The sequence below is a fragment of the Palaemon carinicauda genome, chromosome 42, assembly GCF_036898095.1.
Source record: "Palaemon carinicauda isolate YSFRI2023 chromosome 42, ASM3689809v2, whole genome shotgun sequence".
NCBI classification, from domain to species: domain Eukaryota; kingdom Metazoa; phylum Arthropoda; class Malacostraca; order Decapoda; family Palaemonidae; genus Palaemon; species Palaemon carinicauda.
In genome coordinates this window covers 15,462,554-15,485,794 of record NC_090766.1, presented here as the reverse complement: position 1 = coordinate 15,485,794, position 23,241 = coordinate 15,462,554, and the positions used below count along the sequence as shown (strand labels likewise).

General features: G+C 40.4%; 1 protein-coding gene across 3 annotated transcripts in view; it reads left to right on the top strand.

Annotated features, from left to right (window-relative positions):
- The first annotated feature begins 601 nt into the window (after nucleotides 1-601).
- The window catches only part of LOC137633224 (titin homolog), an 83,515-nt gene continuing 60,875 nt past the window's right edge, over nucleotides 602-23,241 (top strand). For all 3 annotated transcript variants that reach the window (XM_068365396.1, XM_068365397.1, XM_068365395.1), the window contains exons 1-3: nucleotides 602-779; nucleotides 15,147-15,331; nucleotides 21,235-21,431. In XM_068365396.1, coding sequence (XP_068221497.1) covers nucleotides 635-779; nucleotides 15,147-15,331; nucleotides 21,235-21,431 — 527 coding nt within the window. In that variant the 5' untranslated portion in view covers nucleotides 602-634. The remainder of the gene's footprint in view (nucleotides 780-15,146; nucleotides 15,332-21,234; nucleotides 21,432-23,241) is intronic.

Sequence of the window (23,241 nt, the reverse complement as noted above, 5' to 3'; positions counted from 1 at the left end):
GTAGGTGAAACCCTTTGGTCCATGACTCCACAAAATACAAAATGCTTTCTTCCCCGTTGACATGTTCTCATTATCGACACACCTACTGTACTTAACAGACAAGGAAATTTGACATTAATGACCTCAGTTCAAAGGAAAGCAAACCATGGAATACGTATCCATGTTCCGACCTGCTCATCCTCTGGGGTCAAAGCGTTAACCTTGGTTGACAATTACCAAAATATTGGCGGGTTGTCGGCACACATTGCAACCATAATATGAAGACAACTTATAAAAGAAGGTTTAACCATAATACAATACTACTTGAAGCATACATTTGACGTTACATGTGTTTCGTTTACGAAAACATTGAAACAGATGCAGATTTGGTATAAGTATATACTTATCCAACCAGAGGTATTGATATTCAGTTTTAGACCTTGCAAGATTGTGATGGAAAACAAATAGACGCTGGTGAAGCCTTATAAGTAAAATGCATAGTTATGGCCAATGGTATTAGATTGGGTCGAGACGTAGGATTTAGTCCCTTGTAGGATTTCAAACCCGAATACGGGACGTCGATGCTCAATTGTTTAGACGAAGACGCTGGCATCACACTTTTGTTTTTGTGGTGTTTATTGACGTCAATGTGAAAATGGCGTCCACTGATGAAGATTTGTGTACAAGTCACGCAGATTTCGCGGTTATATGTTCATTTATCGACCAATTTGGAGAGAAGCTAGGATTACCTCTTCCTAACATAGGCGAGCTTCAGAATTTTCTCGAAGATACAGATAACGGTAAGCCATGGCGAAGGAGAAATCGCATAGAACTTAGCAACAACCCCCCTCTTTATCGAATAGGATTCCCCTGTGCGGCCTCGGACGGTGGTATTTTCTCCTATTACTGGTCAGCAAATCGTCAGACACGTCATCAGCGTGTGGAAGGATTAACTCCTGGTTGTGAATTTGTGATTAACTATGCCGTGGAGTGTTGTACTATCCGCGTTGGTAAGTGAAAAGGCAAATAGTAGGCGTGTATGGTCATGACGTCTCGATATCGCTTGTCCCCAACCAAAACATGAAAGCCCGACCCAAGCCTGCTACATTTAAACGTTTGGAAATGCATTCTGAAACATTTAACGAGTGTGGTTGTGCTTGATTGAACTCTGTTGAAGGATAACACGAGCTATTGAAAATATAAGAACGTTTATTTACTTCCTTACGCTTCTGTTACAGCGCAATTTCACCGATTGTCCCGTTAATGACTTAGTGTAGGTCAATTACAAGTGGGCTTCGACCAGGAAGACTAGATAACGTTGTAGTATTTCATGTTAACGTTCCAAGACTAAAAAGTCTATCTAGTTATTGAAATACTGTAAGCATTTTCTATAATTCTGTAGGACTAGCATAGTTTTATGTCGGTTAAACCAGATATGGCCTACCGTAGTTAGCATAGTGGATGCCATAGAGAAAATATATATTGTTAAAAGTTAATACTGTTCTTAATGAAGAGTATAGATATTTATAGAGGTTCAATACTGTTCTTAATGAAGAGTATAGATATTTATAGAGGTTCAATACTGTTCTTAATGAAGAGTATAGATATTTATAGAGGTTCAATACTGTTCTTAATGAAGAGTATAGATATTTATAGAGGCTCAGTAACATACTGATTATTGTGACTATCATTTTAAATGTCCTCCCTCTTTTTCTCAAATTGATATGTGAATGGCAAGGCCACAATGTTTCCAAATATATCAAGAGACTTGTGTCGTATTGAATGACAGTGTGATTTGTCAGCAATTGATTATAAATTTTCGTAACTAAAAAAAAAAATGGTACAAGATTTTCATAATTATATTGTATATTGCAGTGTCCTATTTTCAAGTGTCATTTTTTTTTTCTTAACTAGGATCAGGATATGTAAGTCTTTTTAAGTCCTCTTAGAATCAATGCACTTAAAAATCTGAAGCACATTCTTCAATTTCATCGTTATCAGCACAATTTGCAGACTACGTTACTTCAAGTTTTAAACTGAATCCCTTCCCAATATGACTCTCTCTTGGCTGTAAAAGCAGGCTAACACATGACATCTGTCACTTCCGTTATATGCCCCTCCCATCATAACAAATTCAATAAGTACTCTTCAAATTCTCCAATGTCTTGTGCTTTGCTCTTCACTGTTATGATTATGATACTTTTCGTCTCTCGCCAACATGGAATTTGCAGAAGAGAATTGTCGGGTGATAGCGTTTTGGCATTTTCTTGGGAAATGTGTGTAGGAAGTTAATGTTTATTCAATTAAAAATGTGTAATAAGCACTTGTATAGGGAGTATGATGATTTTATAGTTTCTATGCATGAAATGAAAAGTTGTAATTATTGATAAATGGCTCGTTTATCGAAAATGAAATATGTAAGATACTGAACATCACGATAATCAGGGTTTATGTATGATAACGGCCACCTGTGAGTATGATGACGGCTGACTAAGAATACGGCAGTGTAAGGGGGGTGTCGCAGGGGGTGCGTTAGCCCCCCATTAGGTAAGTAGGTAAGAGCAGGGGTTGCAGGTTAAGTTAGGGGGTAAGTTTGGGTTAGTTGGTGTCCATTTTTAATGCACACTCTAGGAAGACGAGCAGATAATGCCATAACTTGAAGAAAGAAAGGAATATGTTGAGCTATGGGGGTGAGCAGCAAATTAAGGCCAAAGGCCCTGTTCAAATTACTAATCCTGTATACTAGGTTAGGTTAGACTGCAGCCTGTTGTTATATTTAATTGCCCAGTAAGTCAGGTTAGGGTGGCTTAGGACGATTTTTTGGGTAAGGAGCTAGCGTACATTTTTTATTTAATTTTTATATGTATTTGCTGGAACTATGGATGTATACAGTATTCTATAATGCATACAGCTGTGCCATTTCAGAATACAGTAGTTTGATATAGTATATTTATTTTTTGGTTTACCGCCTTAGGCCTCCGCATGTTATTTGTTACAGGTACTTTATTTTAATAAAGAAAAATTAATGTAGAAAAAATTTATAATTTTTCACATTTCTGGCCATTTATGATATACATCGATGATGAAGTTTGTATTATTATGATACTGGGCCATGAAGAGAACGTATCAATTAGGGCAAAGGTAAGCTCTGAAACTGGATTGTCAATCACTGTTGTAATGTTCTGAAAATAATTTGTACAGTACCAGGATTGACTGCGCTCTACAGTATAATGACATAGTTGAAGTATCTGTTTTGCATGAAATATTGTTTCCAGTTAAGATACGCTAGAGTATGTTTTCATCATATTTGATATTTTTTCATATAATCTCTTGCGTGCCCCTCCATCACATTGTCTTTTTCATTACAGTTTAAACATGATAGTAATTTTTTTTAATAATATAAACCAACATATTTGAATTAGCCTAAGCTAAATTATGAATGATTTAGCATAGGCTGTTGTTACACCAAACCTAAACTAGTTCAATTTTTGTCATTTATAATGGCACAAATAAGCAATGCTATAGTCTATCAAACCCAATATAGGATGGAGTTTGATATTACTGTATATGGCCTGTATAAACATTAAGACTTTGCTTTGGTATTTATAAGCAATTCAGGATTGTAATAGATTAAGTGATGTAGGGCAGATAATTTTGCTAGTGATGTTTCTGGAGAGGTAAAACCTACTTGATTGTTTCAAAGGTTGTGTTCAAACCCAATTTCTTTGTCAGTGTAATCTGGTGATTATTAGTAAGTGACAGGCTTAGTAATTGTTTTCTGTATAGATTTTACATTTATTGAATTTACATCTTACTACTACTGTACATGCATAACACATGCTCTGCTTACATTTAGTTTAAATTTAATCTGTCATATTGTACTTTCCTATACTCGGCATAGTCTCAAAGGGGGGGGGGTTACCTTACAGTACAAGAAACCTAAAAACCATAACCTAGGGTAATTATACGGAGGTGCTATGCATGATGTATCATGTTTATGTTTTTAAAATACTTTAAAGAGTAATATTAAATTTATTATTATAAAAACATGAAACTTGAAAATGTCCTTGAAGATTACTTAAGCATCACATACTTGCCCCTATCTATCCTCTGGTTATAGGGATCCTGGTGGGAAACTGTTAGGTTAGGTTAGGTTAGAAAATGCAATACACCAGTCTGGAAGATGGGAAGCATAAATCACAGCTTAGTCACTCCACCGGGAAACATTGTTCATTCATGACAGCCCTAATGTGACCCCCAAAATTTATGATCCATGTGAATACAGTATAGTACTGTAATGACGCTTGCAGTGGTGTGGCTTAACCTAACCTAGGGTGGTGAGTCCTTATCTAAGCTGCGGATAGCCATTGCCTCTTTTGATTCCTTCTTCTGCAGTAAAATGAATAAAAATATATTATATGAGCTTTTCCAACCTAACCAGGCCCACCTGTCATAGTTGAAACAATCTAAACTATAACTTCCTAATCTATCACGCAACACGGTACCATGTCTCATGTAGAAATAATTAGGCCTGAATAATGAATACAAGTAACATGCATAGTGTGTTCTGGGGAAAAATCAATTCAAAAATTGTCTATTGTAAATGTCACATAATTTGCTGTAATGCAAATAAGTTTGTTCGAGTTGGTCTAATTAATAGGGTTAAGGATGATGTGTTCATGAAAATATTGCACACATCTTCACTAACCAACTGTCAAAACTGGAATTGAATTAATTTTCTTTAGCTTTGTAAAGCACATGTGCTGAAGATATACAGCAATTTGAAAGGAATAACGTTAATACGACACAAGTAAAAAATTCAACTTGCTTGTAAGGTGACATATATGGGGGTGCCTATGGGAGGAGAAAGACAATGTAACCAACATAGGTATAAAGTGCGGTAGTGTGTACGATCTCACTAGAAATGTAAATCAAGCTCTTAAAAAAAGAAAAAAATGAAGAAACTTGCTTGAGAGGCGAGGATTTTTATCAGCTATTTATTAGGCTACTGTATTATTATATTTTGGAATTGATCTCTTCACGTTAATTATAACCTTTGCAATATTTTTCATCCCAAAAATAGTCTCCAATAATTATATTTTTTCTGTAGGGCGCTTCTGTGAAATGATCTAACCAAGTGGTAATGCCCCACTATTGTAATTTGCCTTTCTGTGTGTTAATTTTTAATTCTTAGGATGATTCACCATAATTATTAATATTAAAAGGAAAAATTGATTAACTTGGTGGTGGTGTATTTGCTGCTGAATTACGCAAAATATTTTTTGTTTTGTTATCATAGGCTGGAAATCATACTATTTTATTTATGTTCATTTTAATTCAAGTGATGTGGAAGGCAATCAAAAACTGCTGATGAATTATATTGGTTAAGAATTTTGTGGAAAAATTGTTTTAAATTAACATCTAATTTTTATTAGAAATTAGTAATGTGCTTCAATGTTAGTTTATTCCGTAACTGGAATACAAACCTACGCTATTTATTAGGGATATCGGCGAAGCTGAAAGGACGAGCCATTGAAATTTAGCAAGTGTTAACTACCCATCCCGCTAGTTAGGGTAAGTAGGGGTTTAGTTCTCTACCCATCCCACTCACACACTTGTGACTAAGCTCACTTTGCTTTTGGCTCAGATGGAGACTGGTATTACTGCTCTTCCTCCTCACCTATTTTGGTCTGCCATTATTTTTTATTTTATTTACTTTTTCTTATGTATATAATATATATATATATATATATATATATATATATATATATATATATACTGTATATATATTATGTATATGTATATATATATATGTATATATATATGAAAACATTCTTAATTTTTTGTATATATCTATGTAGTGTAAGTTTTCTTTTCAGTGTTTGTGCTGTGTGTGAGACAGCATAATACGGCAGGTTCTCGAGAACGAAAAACGTTCTCTTCTAACCTTTCCCCCTTGACCATTGGTCATCCCATTGGTGGATAGCCTTCTGTGTGACTTGGCCGCCGTCGCAGGGGAATCGTCATCGTTTGGATACCCCTCCCTAAAGCTGTTGTCGTCGCCTCCCCCTCTGTGTGGAATCTACTGGGGGAAGGGAGTGCGGCCTTTTCAGAGCATGACTTCGGTCTCGCTTTATTAAGTGAAATTATAATTGATTGTAATTTACCTTTTCAGCTTCTTATCTGCGGGGAACCCATCCTGCCGGAGGGGAGGGTCCAGTGGTTCTTCTGTTTAGTGAGTTTTTTTAGCTGAATTAATTGTAATTCTTGTTTTATTACAATTTTTACGCTGCTACTCTCCTCCTCCCGTCGGTGTCGGCCGGGGAAGGGAGTGCGCAGTTCTTATCTTGTGTCTGTTCTATTGGTGGAAACCTTTCCTGTCCGCAGACTAGGTGCTCCTACCAAGAGTCTTTTTGTTGCATAATTTATTTTATTTTTCCTCAGTTAGCGATGCTGTTCTTCGTTCGACTAAGAGAGCCTACATAGAGGAGCAGTGCCGTTTGTGCCTGGGGAATCTGCTGTCACTGTGTCATCACTTTCCTGTCCTTCTACGCCTGTGGCAGCTCCTGTTCGGCACACTTGTCGAGTAACTAGCTCCAGCTACGTTTTCTCATGCAGCGTTTGTTGCAGATCTTCTACTTGAACTAGGCTTGTTGATGGGAAGCATAGAGCGCTGCCCGGAGATCTGCCTCCAGGTGTCTCACTACTTTCCCTTTCGAGGGAGAGTTTTCCTCCCCAGTTGTTGGGTTGTCCCTCCTTCCGAGGAGAACCTCCCTTTATCTTCATCACTTCACTTGGACACCGACTGCTGTTGCTGTTTTTTCATTTAAGACTACGCTCCCCCATTGCTGAGTCGTCGTCTTTTGTCGGGGTTAGATCAAAGTCCAAGGTAAGTCCCACCTACGAAGGGATCACCTCACTCCTTCGCGAGAGGGGCCACTCGTAGAGACTCCTCATTGGAGGATTGCTGCTGCTGAAGGTCAGCTTGCCGATCCACTGGCCCCCAGAGGACATAATTGTGGACGTCGTTCTCTTCTTGCTTGCCTTCCTCTTCGCCTTAGAAGTGAGCCTTCACCTTCAGGGAAGAGATGCCTCTTTGGCTTTTCAGGATCATCCGTACAGCCTTCCTACCCAGAGGAGCCTTCTCGTCCTTTGCTGGCCCTTAGAGGGTGTCATCGTGGAAGTCGTTCTCGTCGTGCTCGCCCTCCTCTTCCCATTAGAAGTGCAGCTTCACCTTCAGAGAAGAGATGCCTCTTTAGCTCTTCAACATCATTAGCGCAGCCTTCCTCCGCGGAGGAGAGTCCTACATTGAGACTCCTCTTTGGAGGACTGCTGCTTCTGAAGGTCAGCTTGCTGATCCACTGCTCCTGGACCTTCTACCGATGACGCTGTTGCTAGTCCACAGACTTTGGCTCTGAACTCTTCGCGCCTGAGGATCGCGCGATCCCCTTTGGAAGATGTTCGTCCTTCTAGGAAGCATCCCTTCACTCGTCAACAAACCCTGGTTTGTGACACACCGTTTAGATTTCGTTCGCGAGCCTCTCCCAAAGATGCATGTCTTTCAGATCATTGTTCGGCTGTTCAGACTTTTGCAGCTCGTCTTTCTCCAGTCCCGCCGATAGCAATTTTTACCTTGCTGATTGCCAGCTCGCTGATCACCGATCACTGTCTCGCCGCTCGCCTACTCATCAATGAATCCTGGTTCATGACGCACCATTGAGGTCTCGTTCACGAGCCTCTCCTGGGGATGTTTGTCCTTCGAGGGCTTATCCTGTCTCTAGATCATCATTTGGCTGTTCGCCGACCAGCTAAAGCATCTCGTCTTTCTGTTAACTCTAGTCTCATTGATCGCTAGCCCAGCAACCGCCGATCATTAGTTCACCAATCTTCAGCTGCCAGCTCGCCAATCGCTAGCTTGTCTTCCACCTGGCTAATCATCATCCTGCTGATAGCTAGATCACCAATTGCTGATCGCTAGATTGCCAATTTCTAGCTTGTCTTTCTCTGATCGTTGACCTCCAGTCTTGCCGATTGCGAGCTCACCGTTCACCGATTGCTAAATCGCCAATCGCCTGCTCGCAGCTCGATAGCTACTGACCACTGATGGTTAGCACGCTGACCTCCGATTGCTAATGCACCCATCGTCGAGTGTTAGTCGATAGCCAATTGTTAGCCTGCTGATCACTAGCTCGCTGATTGCATGTTCGGCTTTCTCCGATCATCGACCTCCAGTCACGCCAATCGCTGATCCCCAGCTCATCGATAGACAATTGTCGGCTTTCTCTAGCTCGCCGATCCCCGATAGTCGGCTATTGCTAGCTCGACGATCGCCAATGCTCTATCATAATCTCAACACTCCGATCGTCGAACCTTTCTCATACCTTACGGTTTTTGATCGTCCGCACTCTAAGCTTCCTCTTAGAGCTTCGAGCGTTGATCGTCAATCTCGGGCGCACCAATCTCCAACTAGTCAATCATTGAACCATACTGCTGTTCCTCTGGGGGCTTCAGTCGTCAGCACGCCGATTGCCAGCGTACCATGCCAACTCAAGAGTTGCAAGCCCAAGGATCACCGATCGCAAGTCAGTGATCGCCAATTGCAAGGCAGTGATCCCCAATCGCTGATCACCCGGTCGATCGATCGCAGATTGTCTGCTCTTGCTCTCCAGCTCATCAAGCTTCGATCACCAATAGGCATCTCGCTGATCATCTTTCATATATGACTTCAGAGACTCGGTCTTGCCATTCGACAGCTTTACGGCCCTCGTCAGACCAACTCTCCTCGTCAACGAACTCCAATTCATGACTCTCCAGCTAGTTGCAACCACCCGGTCGCTCATCTTTTAGTGACCTGTCGGCATGTGAACGTTCACCGTTCACCTACAGTTCACCTTTCACTCTTGGCTCTTTGATCGGCAACTTGCTGATTGTCGAGTCAATCCACCGATCAACGGCAGATGACTGCTGTCTGACTGACGAGGCATTCTTCGTCTGCTCATCAGTTATCACCTCTTGCTTACAGATTACCGATTTGTCAGTCACCGACAGTTCGCCTCTCAGACTCGCTCGTCACCCTCTGCCCGTCATACCCTAGTAGATCGGAAGGCAAACACACCCTCCTCGCTAAAACAATCCACAGGTGATTGACATCCCCCCATCAGCGGCTTGTTGACAGTTGACTACTCGCGAGCACTCTCCAATTGCATAGTGGCCACGATAACTAGCCCTTGACAATTGCTTACGTTCGCCAGAATGATGCTGTTCTAAGGAATAGCATCACCCCTGTCAGGGCGCAAGGTAACGCCAAGCGCTGCCTTACCACTTCTTCATCAGTTAAAGCTTAGTTCTCTCCCAGAGAAGAGTTCTTACGCAGGGTATTGCGTCCCATTCACTCATCTCTCCCTCCACAAGTCAAGACTGCAGTGTCAATGAGCTCCTATGTGAATGGATCCACAAAGGAGCTGGCCCTTTGGGCTGATGTTCACACCATGTTGGAGAAATGGACAAGCAGTAAGACCGCAGATCTTCATGTGCACGCTGGCCCAGACCCCAAACAATCCATCTTCAAGGAAGTATCGGAGATTCAGTCTAGACAACAGGAAATACCAGTTCAGGGCACTGTGCTTCTGTTTTTCCACAGCACCCCAAATCTTCACCAGAGTGTTCTGCTTAGTATCATCCTGGGCTCACAGGATTGGCATCTGCCTCCATTATATGGATGACTGGCTGATCTTAGCAGACTTAGTGGCAACCCTTCTTCAGCATCGTGACAAACTTCTGAAGTTTTGCCAAGATCTGGCTATCATGGTAAACCTCGAGAAGTCTTTCCTGCTTCCCACTCAAAGACTGTTATACCTAGGAATGATTTCAGAAATCAATCTCCACAAAACCTTCCCATCAAAAGTCAGGATAACGAGACTGAGGAAGGTTGCAAGACCTTTTCTCAAGGCGAGAAGAACTCCCAGCCCAGAAGTGGCTATGTCTCCTCAGACACCTATCATCCCTGGCCCATCTAGTTCCCAACGGCCACCTCAAGATTCGATCTCTCCAGTGACGGCTTGAGTCCGATTGAAATCAGGCCTTCAATTCTCCAGACATTCTGATCCCCATGGGACCAGAGGAATGGACAGACCTCAAGTAGTGAGTGGCAGACAAGAATCTGCGGAGGGGTGTAGATCTTCTCATCCTCCCCCGGACTTGATGCTGTTTTTAGACACATCAAAAGAAGTGGAGGGACCAACGTGCTGCACCACAACCACAGGTCTCTGACCAGTCTGAAAAGTACCTTCACATAAATCATAAAGGCCGTCTTTCTGGTTCTCCAACAGTCCCATCAGTTCCTGGTGGGGCCACTCAGCAACACCACCACAGTAGTGGCTTACATCAACAAACAAGGAGTTACTTGTTCGCAACCCCTGTCCCATCTAGCAGTAGAAATACCAAGATGGACTGAAGTCCGCTTGGTACCGCTATCAGCCCGCTTCATTCCAGGCTAGAGAAATGTGCTCGCTAACAATCTGAGCAGATCATCTCAAATAATGGGTACTGAATGGTCTTTGGATCACTTAGTAACCTACAAAGTGTGACTTTGCTGGGTTCTCCATCCGTGGATCTTTTCACGACAGCCCTAAACTTCAGTCTCCGGTTGCTCCCCAGTCCCAGACCTCAGGACTGTATGGCAAGATACATTCCAATAATGGTGGGGACAACAACTACTTTTATGTCTTTCTCCCGTTCTGTCTGATGAGAAGGGTACTCAAGGCCAACCTTTCAATGACTCATATCTCTGCTATGGCATCATGTGCAATGGTTTCCGAACCCTCTGCAGCTCCTGATAGAGCTTCCATGATACGATCTACTAAGACAACCACACGTCGACATCTACCTCAAAGCTGTAGCTTTGCTGCGACTGCATGTCTGGAGACTACCCAGTACCTCCTCATTCAAAGCATTTTCGCAAGAAGTTGAAAAGGGGATGTCTGGTTATCTGCGGAAATCCTCAGCAGCAGTCTACCAGGCAAATTAGAGCGTCTTCTGTGGTTGGTGTCATGGAAAGGGTATTTCTCTACTCAATGCAACTATTCCAGCAATAGCAGAATTCCTCGTGTATTTATGGGAGGAAAGACTCCATTCAGTTTCGACAGTGAAAGGTAATCGCTCAGCCATGAGCCTTGTCTTCAAACTGAAAGGAAGGGACATCTCATCGCTAGATCTTTCCTTACTCTTACGGACTTACGAAATTACCTGTAGTCTGTCGGAAGTGAGACCTCCCCCTCGGAACATGGTTCTAGTTCGCCGGTCTCTAAAGAGGCCTCCCTAGGAACCACACTACACCAGGCAACATATCTCCACTTGGCTTGGAAGACTGTGTTCCTACTCGCTTTGTCCTTGGTTAAACGGGTTAGTGAACTTCATGGTCTCTCATACAACATCGCCCATTCAAGGGGAGGCGGAGAGGTAACATTCAGCTTTGTCCCTAAAGTTTGTTGCCAAGACTCAGAATCCAGGGGTGAGCGATTCTTGATTCTACCTCTTTCGGATAACGAGTCGCCGCTCTGTAACTGGCGATCCAGATCGTCTTATACTTTGCCCAGGGAGGAGTTTTAGGCTATACAGTGAACCCTCGTTTATCGCGGTAGATAGGTTCCAGTCGCGGCCGCGATAGGTGAAAATCCGCGAAGTAGTGACACCATATTTACCTATTTATTCAACATGTATATTCAGACTTTTAAAACCTTCCCTTGTACGTAGTACTGTTAACAAACTACCCTTTAATGTACAGAACACTTAATGCATGTACTACAGTACCCTAAACTAAAACAGGCACAAATATTAAAGGTGATTTTATATCATGCATATCCTAAACATGCTAAAAAGCACGATAAAAAATGGCAACCAATGTTTTGTTTACATTTATCTCTGATCATAATGTAGAAACAAACTGGAGGTAGAGCTTTGCTTATTACCCAGACATATTTCCCATACTTTTCCCTTAGAACTACATCACATCTTCCTACTTTAGATATATAGATATATATATATATATATATATATATATATATATATATATATATATATGTGTGTGTGTGTGTGTGTATGTGTGTGTGATTATATATATATATATATATATATATATATATATATATATATATATATATATATATATTTATATGTATACACATATACATACCTACATATATACATAAATACATGCATACATATATATATATATATATATATATATATATATATTACTGTATATATATGGGTTATGGAAAAAATCCGCGAAGTGGTGAATCCGCGATGGTCGAACCGCGAAGTAGCGAGGGTTCACTGTACCTCAAGTGAACATCAACAGCCCACCCGCGGGTGCCTGTCATCAGCACCGGTAGAGACAAGAGGAGGATCACCAAAAACACCATCTCTGCATGGATTCACAGAATCATCAATTGCACTCTGAATCCAGAACCTCCTCCAACAGGTCGACCTAGAGCTCACGATGTCAGGGGCATAGCTACGTTCCGGGCCTTCAAAAGAGATTAATCTGTTACGCAGGTTCTACAAGCAAGGTTGTGAAAGCGGCAGACGACTGTCACAGCCCATTACCTGCAAGACCTGATCCACAGGAGCTTGATACAATCTCTATCGATCCTGTTGTGGCTGCACAACAGCTGGTTGAATACCTCATTCTGTGTGAATGAAAAGCAATGACTGGCTCTTTTTCTTTTCTTCATCCTCCCCTCTCATGGGGAAAGCAGCAGCCTGGGTTCTCTGCACAAGCTGACCTCAACCACTGCAGGTAAACCATGCCCCCTGGTGTACTTAGTATTGTGTTAATACTGTATCGTCCCCCATACCCTGGCGAAAGGGGTATTGGGAAAATCTTGGTTACCGCAGTTATTTCCTACAAAGACTGAATAACACAGCTTTCGTAGGCCGCAGACCATGTGTAGCAAGGTTTAGCGAGGTATTAGGGTCTCCTTATTTTGGTACTGATTTACTCAAAAAAAGGAAAAAAAATAAAAAGAGGAGTCCCTGGGTAAAGCCAAAAAGCCACATGGTCAGGGACGTCCACCCTCCTGGGTGAGGCACCCCTAATAAATAGCCTCGGTTTGTATTCCATTTACGGAACAAATTACAAATTCAGAGAAAATTTGTATTTTTCCTGACAATACAAACCTTTAGCTATCTACAGTATACATATTTACCCGCCGACCATATCCCCGTTGAAGTAATGCCTCCAAGTAAAGTGAAGCCCAGTCACAGATGTGTGAGTGAAGGGGGTAGCTAACCCTACCCCCCGCTAATTAGCAGAATGGGTAGTTAACCCGCGTTAAATTTTAATGGCTCGTCCTTTCACCTTCGCCAAAAGTGATACCTCTAATAAATAGCTAAAGGTTTATATTTTGTTAGAAAAAATAAAAATTACATCCCAATTTTTTTTTTTTTTTTAAAGAAAAATATTACTGATATACTTTATTTTCATATTGCAATAGCCAGTCCATTGTATGCTTTTATATTTTTAAAATCTTAAAAACTTTTCCAACACATATAAAAGGGTGAGATTTTTTCCCTAGCAGTTTGACGCCAGATAGTACCTAGCTCGGCAATCAATCTCCATGGCTAAGGTAGTGCTTCTTTACTTTTATTTACACTCAAAATTAATTCTGGTTAGCGTTGCCTCATTGAAGTAACACCCTCGTACAGGACCAAGTGTTCATCTTCGATGTAGAATTTTAGTATTTTTTTTTTTGATAGGCTACTTTTTTTTATGTCTTTAGTTTGCAATTTTTTTTTTCTAACCTGGTTAATTTTAGGCTGAAAACAGCTGATATAGAATAGAATTTGAAAAACCTAAGAAACTACTGATATAGGAAGACTTGGAAAACGTGCCCGTGGGTTATTGAAAATCATGATTACAGTAGAGTATTATTATTATTGTTATTCTTATTATTCTTATTATTATTATTATTATCAGTATTATTATTACTAGCTAAACTATAACCCAAGTTGGAAAAAACAGGATTCTATAAGCCCAAGGTCTCCAATTCCTTTTACAGCCAATAACAAAAAGGTTTACCACAGCAAACTATATATGGTACTAAAGGTCCTTTACAATATTCTTTCAATAAGGTATGTTATAAGTTGTAAACCTTTTAGTTATTGGTTATAGAATGAATTACAGTTAAATGAATGAACATAAGTTTACTAGTTGGTGGTTGTTAAGTGAATGTTAGGTTTTTTTTTTTAAGGTAATTCAGGTGTGAGTTTGAGGTGTCACACAATTTATTTTATTGATGTATGAATATTTTATTAGGTAAATTGTGTAATGTTGAAAGGTGCAATGTCATTGTACTGTACAGTTCTGTGCAGGTGATCCCTGGTATACGAAGGAGATCCATTCCTACATTCCTACGCCATAGTGTAAGTCAAATTTTGATGTCCGAACACGCGTAAATGCAGCACTGTAGTAGTGAAGTCACCCTCCCATATATTAATTCAGAACAGTATAGAAAAGTTTTAATCAAGTATATACAACACACTTTTGACTTAGAAATAACTAGGACTGAAATAAAAAACATATGGAACATAGATAACTGTACTATAGAGTTTTATAAAACTGTGGGGAAAAAAAATTACAGTAATGCAACTCCTTACCTTATGGGAGATGGCGCCGTATCCACGAAATGTTAGACGAGACCGTTGTAACACAAGGACCTTCTGTACAGTAATGCTATATTTTAGATTGATCAGGACTGTCTTTCTAACTTTATGTTCTCACATATGTATTTAAAATTATCCTGTGGATGACTATTGCAGATTTTCAAAACACTAAATATTAAAACAGGATGTTAATGAAGACTTCATTCGGTCAGTTTGGATTTGTTACTTTCAGTATTTAAAACTTGGAAGGTACTGTAATAGTTTTAGGTGGTACCGAGTACACTGTTAATAAAATTACTGGTATATTTTATTAGCTTTTATATATTACTAACATATGTACGTGTACTTTGAGGTGTTTGGATAGATTTAATTTCATGCCCAAGGATTTATCAATTTTTAGTCAAGCAGTCACGATTAATTTGTGTGTGATGTACAGTATGTATGATATCAGTTTATGTATTTGTTTTACCTAATATGTAATCAGATATTTTTTTTTCCCACAGTAAGCCCACTTCTCTCACAAGGTGTATGTTTACTACTACGGCGCATTAATAAATCTGTTAAGTTTGATCGTTGGGAAAGAGGACTTCAGCGATTTGCACACTCGTATTCACATCAAGATGGCTGGGAACTGGAACGGTTTGGGTTCAAGAAAGCCAAATTGGAAGTCAAGATCAGAGTTTTCAAGGTTGGAAATTTAATGTTTTGTTTTATTTTAAACTGTATTATACAACAGTGTTTTTAGCATTTAAAGCAACATTGCTGTACGAGTTTGTTCCTACTGAATACAAACCCTCGTCATTTATAATGTTTTATTCCTAAATCGTTTTGCTACGACCAGAAAGAAGAATTCTTTGGATCCTGGTGATATTGTGTGGTTATCAGCTGTCCACCCATGCTGCAGGTAAGCACTGGAGCCTCATCAAGTCTGTTCACTACTCTCCTGGTTGTGCTAGAGAAGGGACATCCTCTGCGATCGCTTTCCACGCTGTGGTACACCTAACCTTTTTGCATTTTCTTCCTTGTGTACTTGGGATTATGAATGGTGCTGAAGATATGTGTACTTGTCCACCCTTGTTATCTTCAAAAGTTGGGTAGAGGTAGATCCTCATCCCTTGTGTCTGAGTTGCTGTGTTAAGTGGTGCTTGTACTACTGTATTCAATTTGTGAATTTTGCTGGGATTGGATCCCCTCTCAGTGGGAGAAGTATGTTGCTTGTAGCAAGAAGAAGACTAAGAAAGATTGTTCTGCTTCTGCCTCTCTTGAAAGCAACAAACATATGGCTTCTCGTGCAACACACGATTTTTCTTTCTTGGATCCTTCATTATCAGTTTCCCAAGGCTCCGGTAACCAAGGATGGTGGTTTTGCTGAGCACAGCATTGATTTTCTTGGTGAAATGGCCTCTATGGAACATGGTGAGTCTGGTTTGACCCATGGTGATACAGATCCTTTGGCATCACATCTGGTACTACCATCACGTGATACGTTATAAGTATCATTAGTGCATGACTGTGATTTGGAACAGGTCTCCCTCTTCCCCAACTAGTGTGCTGAGCAGAGATCAACACTTTTCCTATTAAGAAAAGAATGATTACAAAGTCCAATGACAGCCTTGGGAGAGAGAGGAGACGTCCGATCTCTGCCGAGCCAAAAGAAAAAGTGACCTAGCTCAAAGCTGTGAGAGTATACAAAGAGGAGACTGGGTACCCAGCCTACCCTCTTAAGCAGTTAGGCAGGGTTGCCACCTCACACTTTTTAGTCTAACAACAACTTTCCAGCTTTGTTGAAAGAATGTCCAAATAAATAACTACAGGTTTGCATTAGTCAGAGAAAAAAAATGTCTCTGAATTCGTCACTTTTAGAGCAAGGGGATTTCTCTACTTTACAGATTTTTCCCTTTATAGAGTGTTAAATGTGTCCTCTTGTAAGCCTCCAAAGACCCCGAGACATGTGACTGAAGATAATGGTGTTTCTCTGTGAACAGAGGCAGCTCTCTTGGAGGGATCTTATTTTTCTTCAGTTTGCTCACATAGCAAATCATTTTTCTTCAGTTTGCTCACATAGCAAATCAGTCCTTCTTTCACCAAGGGGCCCCAGACATACTTTCTTTCCACAGAAGGGATCAGCAGTTCCCCAAAGAAACTTGCTTTTTTAGGTGTGTGAAGATGTCTGCTGTGATGTCCTCTAATTCTGGATTACAGGTTTGGCCATGCAGACAGTAATCTATATTATTTTTAAACAGGTCCAGAAATTGAAAGTGATCTAGAATTCTACACATAATCCAGCTAAGTTATGCGCGCCCCCTTAGCCGTGCGTGTCCGCTCTTCCGCACAATCTGAGCGTGCCACTGCTTACTCTCTCGTTTGCTCTTGTGCACCATTTGAAAGTGACGCTGCTTATGCTGTTGTTGTTGGCAGAGAGGTGGCTACAATTTCGTGGGCTTTGGTTCATACAGAACCAAATGCCAGTGGTGCTTCTGCTGCCCAATGGAACCAACTTGAAGTGAGTAAACTTGTGCATAGGCCAGTAAAACAAGCAAGGAAGTGAAACATCACATTCTCAGAGTTTTGACATGGAAAAGGTTGCTGAACATTACCCGCCTTTCCCAGTGTCCATGCCTTCAACCTCAAGGGATTAACCTTCCCATCAGAAGCGAAGATCTGACTCTCCTCCCATATTCTGCCACTAAGTGTAAGCGCTTACGATGGGACACTCCCTATTGTTCTTTTTCATCACACAGGTCTAGTTCTGGTTTCGCAGTCATTATGACAGAGAGACTGTCGCTAGTAGAGGTCACGGCTCTCCTCATTCCTTTTTAGATTTTTCAGCTCGTTGCTCTCACTGGAGGAAAGAACGTAAAGACGTTCCGAGCAAATTGAAAAATTTCAGAACGGTTTTTAAGCAGAAATTTTGCCTGGTATTTCCTTGAGAGGAATATGGACGGTCTACATTAACACCGGTTGTTCTAGACATTCCCTGAACCTGGCCTCTGAGGTTATCCTGGATATTACCGTGTATCCCCATTGGAAGTTAGGGCTTCTAGTACAGAAGCTTCTCACTGTAGGAAGATAATGAACCTGATTAGATGCATGGAAGGTCTCCGTGACCCTCCTCAAACCCATGTCATAAGTAGGTGTACAGCCATAGACAATTTTTCAAGAGTTGCAGAATACCCTACATAGGTTTGATGTGGCTCTCTCAGTTCAGGCAAGAGAGACACTAGATTTTATGAACAAACAAGTGTCTGCAGTGGAGAATTCCTTACGACCCAGTAGGTCTTCTAAATTGGCTCTTCATCTGTCAAGAAAGAAAGTTCTGTGTGAATTCAGAGGTTCATCGTAGTCCTGTAATCATAAATCCAGAAGTGGCTACTCTCACTCCGGGTACCCCGAGTGATAAAGTCTGTAACCTCCCCTTCACTTTACATGCATCAGAAATGCTGAATATGGATATGGCAGCTATCTCTGCTTTTCAGGCCTGCTCCTGGCTAAACCACTGGTCAGAAGCAGTTTCCTTTTTCAAAATTACAGAGAACATTGAAGATCCTGATGTTCAGAAACTATTTGAGGAATTGGTGTAGTCCAGTGCCAAGGTTTTGGAGTTTTGCTTCACCAAACAGGTTTGATTTGGGGAAACTGCTTTCTCAAAGGGAGAGATGCAGTTCTGGCCAAATGCACCAAACCGTTAACTCTCAGGTATGACCTTTTCCTCAGAAACTAATATAATTACCACAAACACCTTTTCTTCCTGCTGAATTTTCATTGGCAGTCGAGAAGTGTGAGGAAGCTTGCTACTTGTCCCTTTTAATGAGGGTATGGCCTCTAGATTTATAACTCGACAGGCTCGCAGTAACCCTCTCCTTTCAAACAGGTGCATCAGTGTCACCTGTTACCAGAATCCTCTGGCCTCCAGACCGTCAGGAGGCAGTATTAGAACCCCTCCTTTCATCGTATGGGATTCTTCTCCGGGGGGGCAAGAATAGAGGTCGTCGTGGTGTTTGTTATGGAGAGCGAATCCCGCAGGTCACCACCTGCAGGGTGATGCCTTCAAAGTCATTTGACAGGGTGGCAGTTCTACAGGCCAATCCTGTACAATAGATGTTCTCCATTCAGGGTATTGTGTCCTGTTTATAGATTATCACCCACTTCTTACCATGATTTTGACGATCCTCTCATTTTATTCAAGGGGATCCTGGAAAGATCTACTCTTTGAGAAGAAAGTGTATCGGATGCTTGCTAAGGGCGCAATAGAGGGTTAGACAGGTCGCCAGAATTTTCAGCAACTGTTCCTTGTGGAGAAGCTATCAGGAGGCTGAGACCTGTCGTAGACCTTTCCTACATGAACCAGTTTGTACTCCAAACCAGGTTGAGACCCCAAGCACATTTCTCTAGGCCATCAGGAAGAACAACTTCGTAGACCTTAAGATGCTTACTTTCAGGTTCCCATCCATCACAGATCCAGAAAGTTCCTGAGATCCCATCTCAGAAACAAGAACTACCACTTCAGGTTGCTGTATTTTGAACTGTCTACAGCATCTCGAGTCGTTACTCACCTGTTCTCCCTGGTCTCAGCCTTGTCCTACATCAAGGGGGATCAGATTCCTGAGGTATCAAGATGACTGGACTAGTGATTTCAAAGGCAAAGCTTATTCCACAGGGCTCTCCTTGATTTTTGAGATTCAGGGATCCAATTGAATCTAGAGAAATCCACCCTCGATCCTCAGCATCGTCTTCGTTACCTAGGCAGGGATTTAGAGTTTGACAGAGTTCTAAGGCACAGACAAGTGGCAGTTCCCTTTTCCTAAAAGGAAGTTCTCCCTGCTCATTCCTGGCAGAAACTCATAGGCCATCCCACTTTCCTTGAGAAGTTAGTTCCCTTTTGGGAGGATGCACCTTCGCTACTGCAGTACACGTTAAAACTTCATTGGTCACAGGTTTCAGACCCGCCTGCAGCACTGGTCAAGGTCTTTGAAAAGTGAGAATTGATCTCGAATTGTGGTTGAAGGACTAGTTCCAAGTTCCTTATCCAGAGTTTCTTCTCCACAAATACCTCTCGCTAAGGCTGGGGAGCTCACCAACGGGAAGAGCAAATTTCAGTGATATGATTGTAAGAAAACAAGACCTTCCATATCAATAATCTAGAGATGAAAGTGGCGTACCTGGTGTTACTACATACTTTTCAGAGATGTTGAAAGGTCACTCAGTTGTATTGATGAGCGACAACTCGACTGTAGTGACTTATGTCAAGAAGCAAGGGTCAGTACCCCACCTGCTATGCCAGCTATTAGTAGGGATCCATCACTGAGTGCAAATAAACTCTGTTCTCCTTTCTGCCTGCTTCATTCGACAAAAGGGAATGTAATAGTAGAGACACTAAGCAGATTGGGGATGAGAGTTTGTTTTGAATGGTTTTTGCTTCCTCAAAAGGGGGAAGTGTCGTTTGACTTTGGGGGTTTCCCCAACACCGGACATGTTCGCAACCCATCTGAACAACAAACTCTGTGTAATGCTCTCTAGTCTGAAATCCAACTGCTTCAATGGAGGGCGCATCTCAACACCAATGGGACGGGCTGGGCTTTTAAGCCTTTCCACCAGTCTGCCTGATTTTTCAGGCTCTGAAAAAATTAGTTAGAAAATGGGAAAGTAACACTGGTAGTGCCAATGTGGCCCTACAGCTGGGTTGGGGATAATCAAATGCCCGTTGGGCTCCAGAGATTTCCTCCCACCTAAGGAAGACTCCCCCTTATAAATGACTAGGGTTTCTATTCGTGTAATAAAAAAACTACAAATTTATTAAACAATTTGTATTTGTCCTTTGTAGATAGATACAAATGTGAGTCATTTATTTTAACCCTTTTACCCCCAAAGGACGTACTGGTACGTTTCACAAAACCCATCCCTTTACCCCCATGGACGTACCGGTACGTCCTTGCAAAAAAATGCTATAAAAAATTTTGTTTTCATATTTTTGATAGTTTTTCGAAAAAATTCAGGCATTTTCCAAGAGAATGAGACCAACTTGACCTCTCTATGACAAAAATTAAGGCTGTTAGAGCAATTTGAAAAAAAATATACTGCAAAATGTGCTGGGAAAAAAATAACCCCTTGGGGGTTAAGGGTTGGAAATTTCCAAAGGGTTAATGTCCCCCTCTCATCCAACCCCTCAAGTCCTGATCATGATGAAAGTGAGCAGCTTTGATGAGCCTCCACCACTTGCCTGCAGCATGGGTGAACAGCTGATAACCTTACAATATTACCAGCATCCCAAGAATCCTATTTTCTGGTTATAGCCAAATGATGTGGGAGTAAACCCTTATAAATGATGTTGTTTTGTAAAGCTAAGAAAAATACAATTTTTTTTTTTAGAATTTACAGTACTTGAAATTAATTCAGTGTTTTAATTTAGTAGTAATTGAATTATTCAATTTTTTCCCACTAACAATGTTGCACAAATGTTCCTGTTGACAAATACTTGCAGTGTTCTTCAGACAGGCCATTATTAATGTATATTTTGAGTGAATTGTGAAGTATATTATTTATGACATGGGAGCCTAACATTGGTTATTTCATGATTAATTCTTTTCCCTTCAGAACTTGCTTGAAGCACAGTTTGACCTATATAAAAGCTTCAAGGACAAGGTGAACCTGCTTGGTGCCACAGAGTTACGTCTTCAGCCATGTGGCCGCGATAAAAAAGGTGTTTCGTATTGGTGTCAGCTAGATGACTGTGCAAATCTTCGCATCTACTGTGATGACCAAGATGAAGAAACTTGGACCCTTGTTGCAAGGTAAATTTTGCTTCGTTGTTGACCCCATCTACACCTTATAATTTTCACGTCTTTGTTACACCTTTTGTTCATACGTACTTTATAATAATTCACTGTTGGAATTTGAACATTTTAAAACTGAAATTGAGAAGTTTAACAAAGTTAGAATACTACATTTTATAACTACTCATGTTTGCATCTGTTTACCTTCTGGTTTAATTTTTCCTACAAAATGCAAGGGGAACTCAATTTTATATAAGCCCCAGGCAGTGAAGGAAGTAAGATATGCTGTTATATAGTTTTGAAAAGTGAAGTACAGTAGAACCTTGCAATAACTGACAAATAAGGGGGTAGGGGTGTCCGGTACCGCCGATAGTCTGTTGTATCGCAGGAAATCAAGCAGAATTATACCAAATTCTATAGGCTATAAGCCTACCTTTTATGTCAAACATGTGGCTAACATCAAAACGAGCAGCTGAGATTACCACATATTCTTTTTTCATCTTAGGATGACATAATTAAAGAAATAAATTAAATATCACTCAAGAAAATAAAGTTATATGCTTGAGAAATGTTAATTGTAACTCACGAATATACAGTAAAGATTACTTTAATCATGGACCATATCAACACAAACTGAATACAATGCCAGAAAACACTATTGAATAATCTGGGAACTACTGCTACTGCCTTAACTGTATTAAGTCCTAGAAAATCATAAAATAATGTATACAAGACTACTTTATTTGAAAATGAATAAGTAAATAAATATGAATATTTGCATATATCCGACCTTAAAACGACCTATTGATTGGTCAGTCTAAAAAAATTAAGAATAATTTTTATTTATCTTGTTTCTGTCATATAAAAAGACTGCTAAATCATGAAACCATCTGTGTAAACTTATAATTTAAGGTTTGGATATGTAAAGATGTTAAATCAATTTCATTTTACTTAATGTATGCTTAGAAATTCAAAATAAACTGAATAAAACTGATTCTTAACACATATTCCCTACATACAATGCTCAAAAGGAAAGGCATTTTTTTTTTTTTTTTTTACATTTCATCGCAATGAACGAACGAACGCATTTATACATTCAAGTGATAACTAATGATACTTATAGTTTTTAGTAAACTGTATGAAACCTTTGTTATTGTGTGATAAGTTTGGAAATTATATTAAGAGTGTTTATTTATATGTGCACATATCCTTGATAGCGGTAGCTTGAATTGGTTGACAATGTTTACATGTAATCAGCTGGGCTCTAAATGAAGTTTCCAAACTTATTCAAAGCATTTCATAATAAATATTGGACAAATGTCAATGCTGTATGTTATAGATTACGATAGTTTACATACAGTTTACTCGAAGCTATTAGTGTCATTAGTTATCAGTTGGATGTATAAATGTGTTTGTTCTTTCGTTTGTTGTGTTTTCCCTTTTGGCACCATATGTAGGGAAAACATGATATGGAAACAGCTTCATTTCTTTTATTTTGATGATGATGTAGTAGTTTGAGGATTGTGGCCAGAGGTAGCACCCAAACTGCCTAGTGTCTGAATGCCAACCACACTTCAACGTTCACTACACAAAAAGGTAAAACTGTGGAATACCCAAAAATCTAGGTAACAGGTCAAGAGAACTGGGCACTGGGCCCCACCCCTTGATTTTATACTGGGCAAGGGGACCCAGTTAGGACTGTAATTGCTTAATATTATTCAGAGATAAGCCGTTTTCAGGTTATTTGAGTACTAAACATTAGTGGAGGAAACAAAAAAAAAAAGGGAAAAAACAATGGTTCTAAGGAAAAGAAAGACAAAATTAGTGG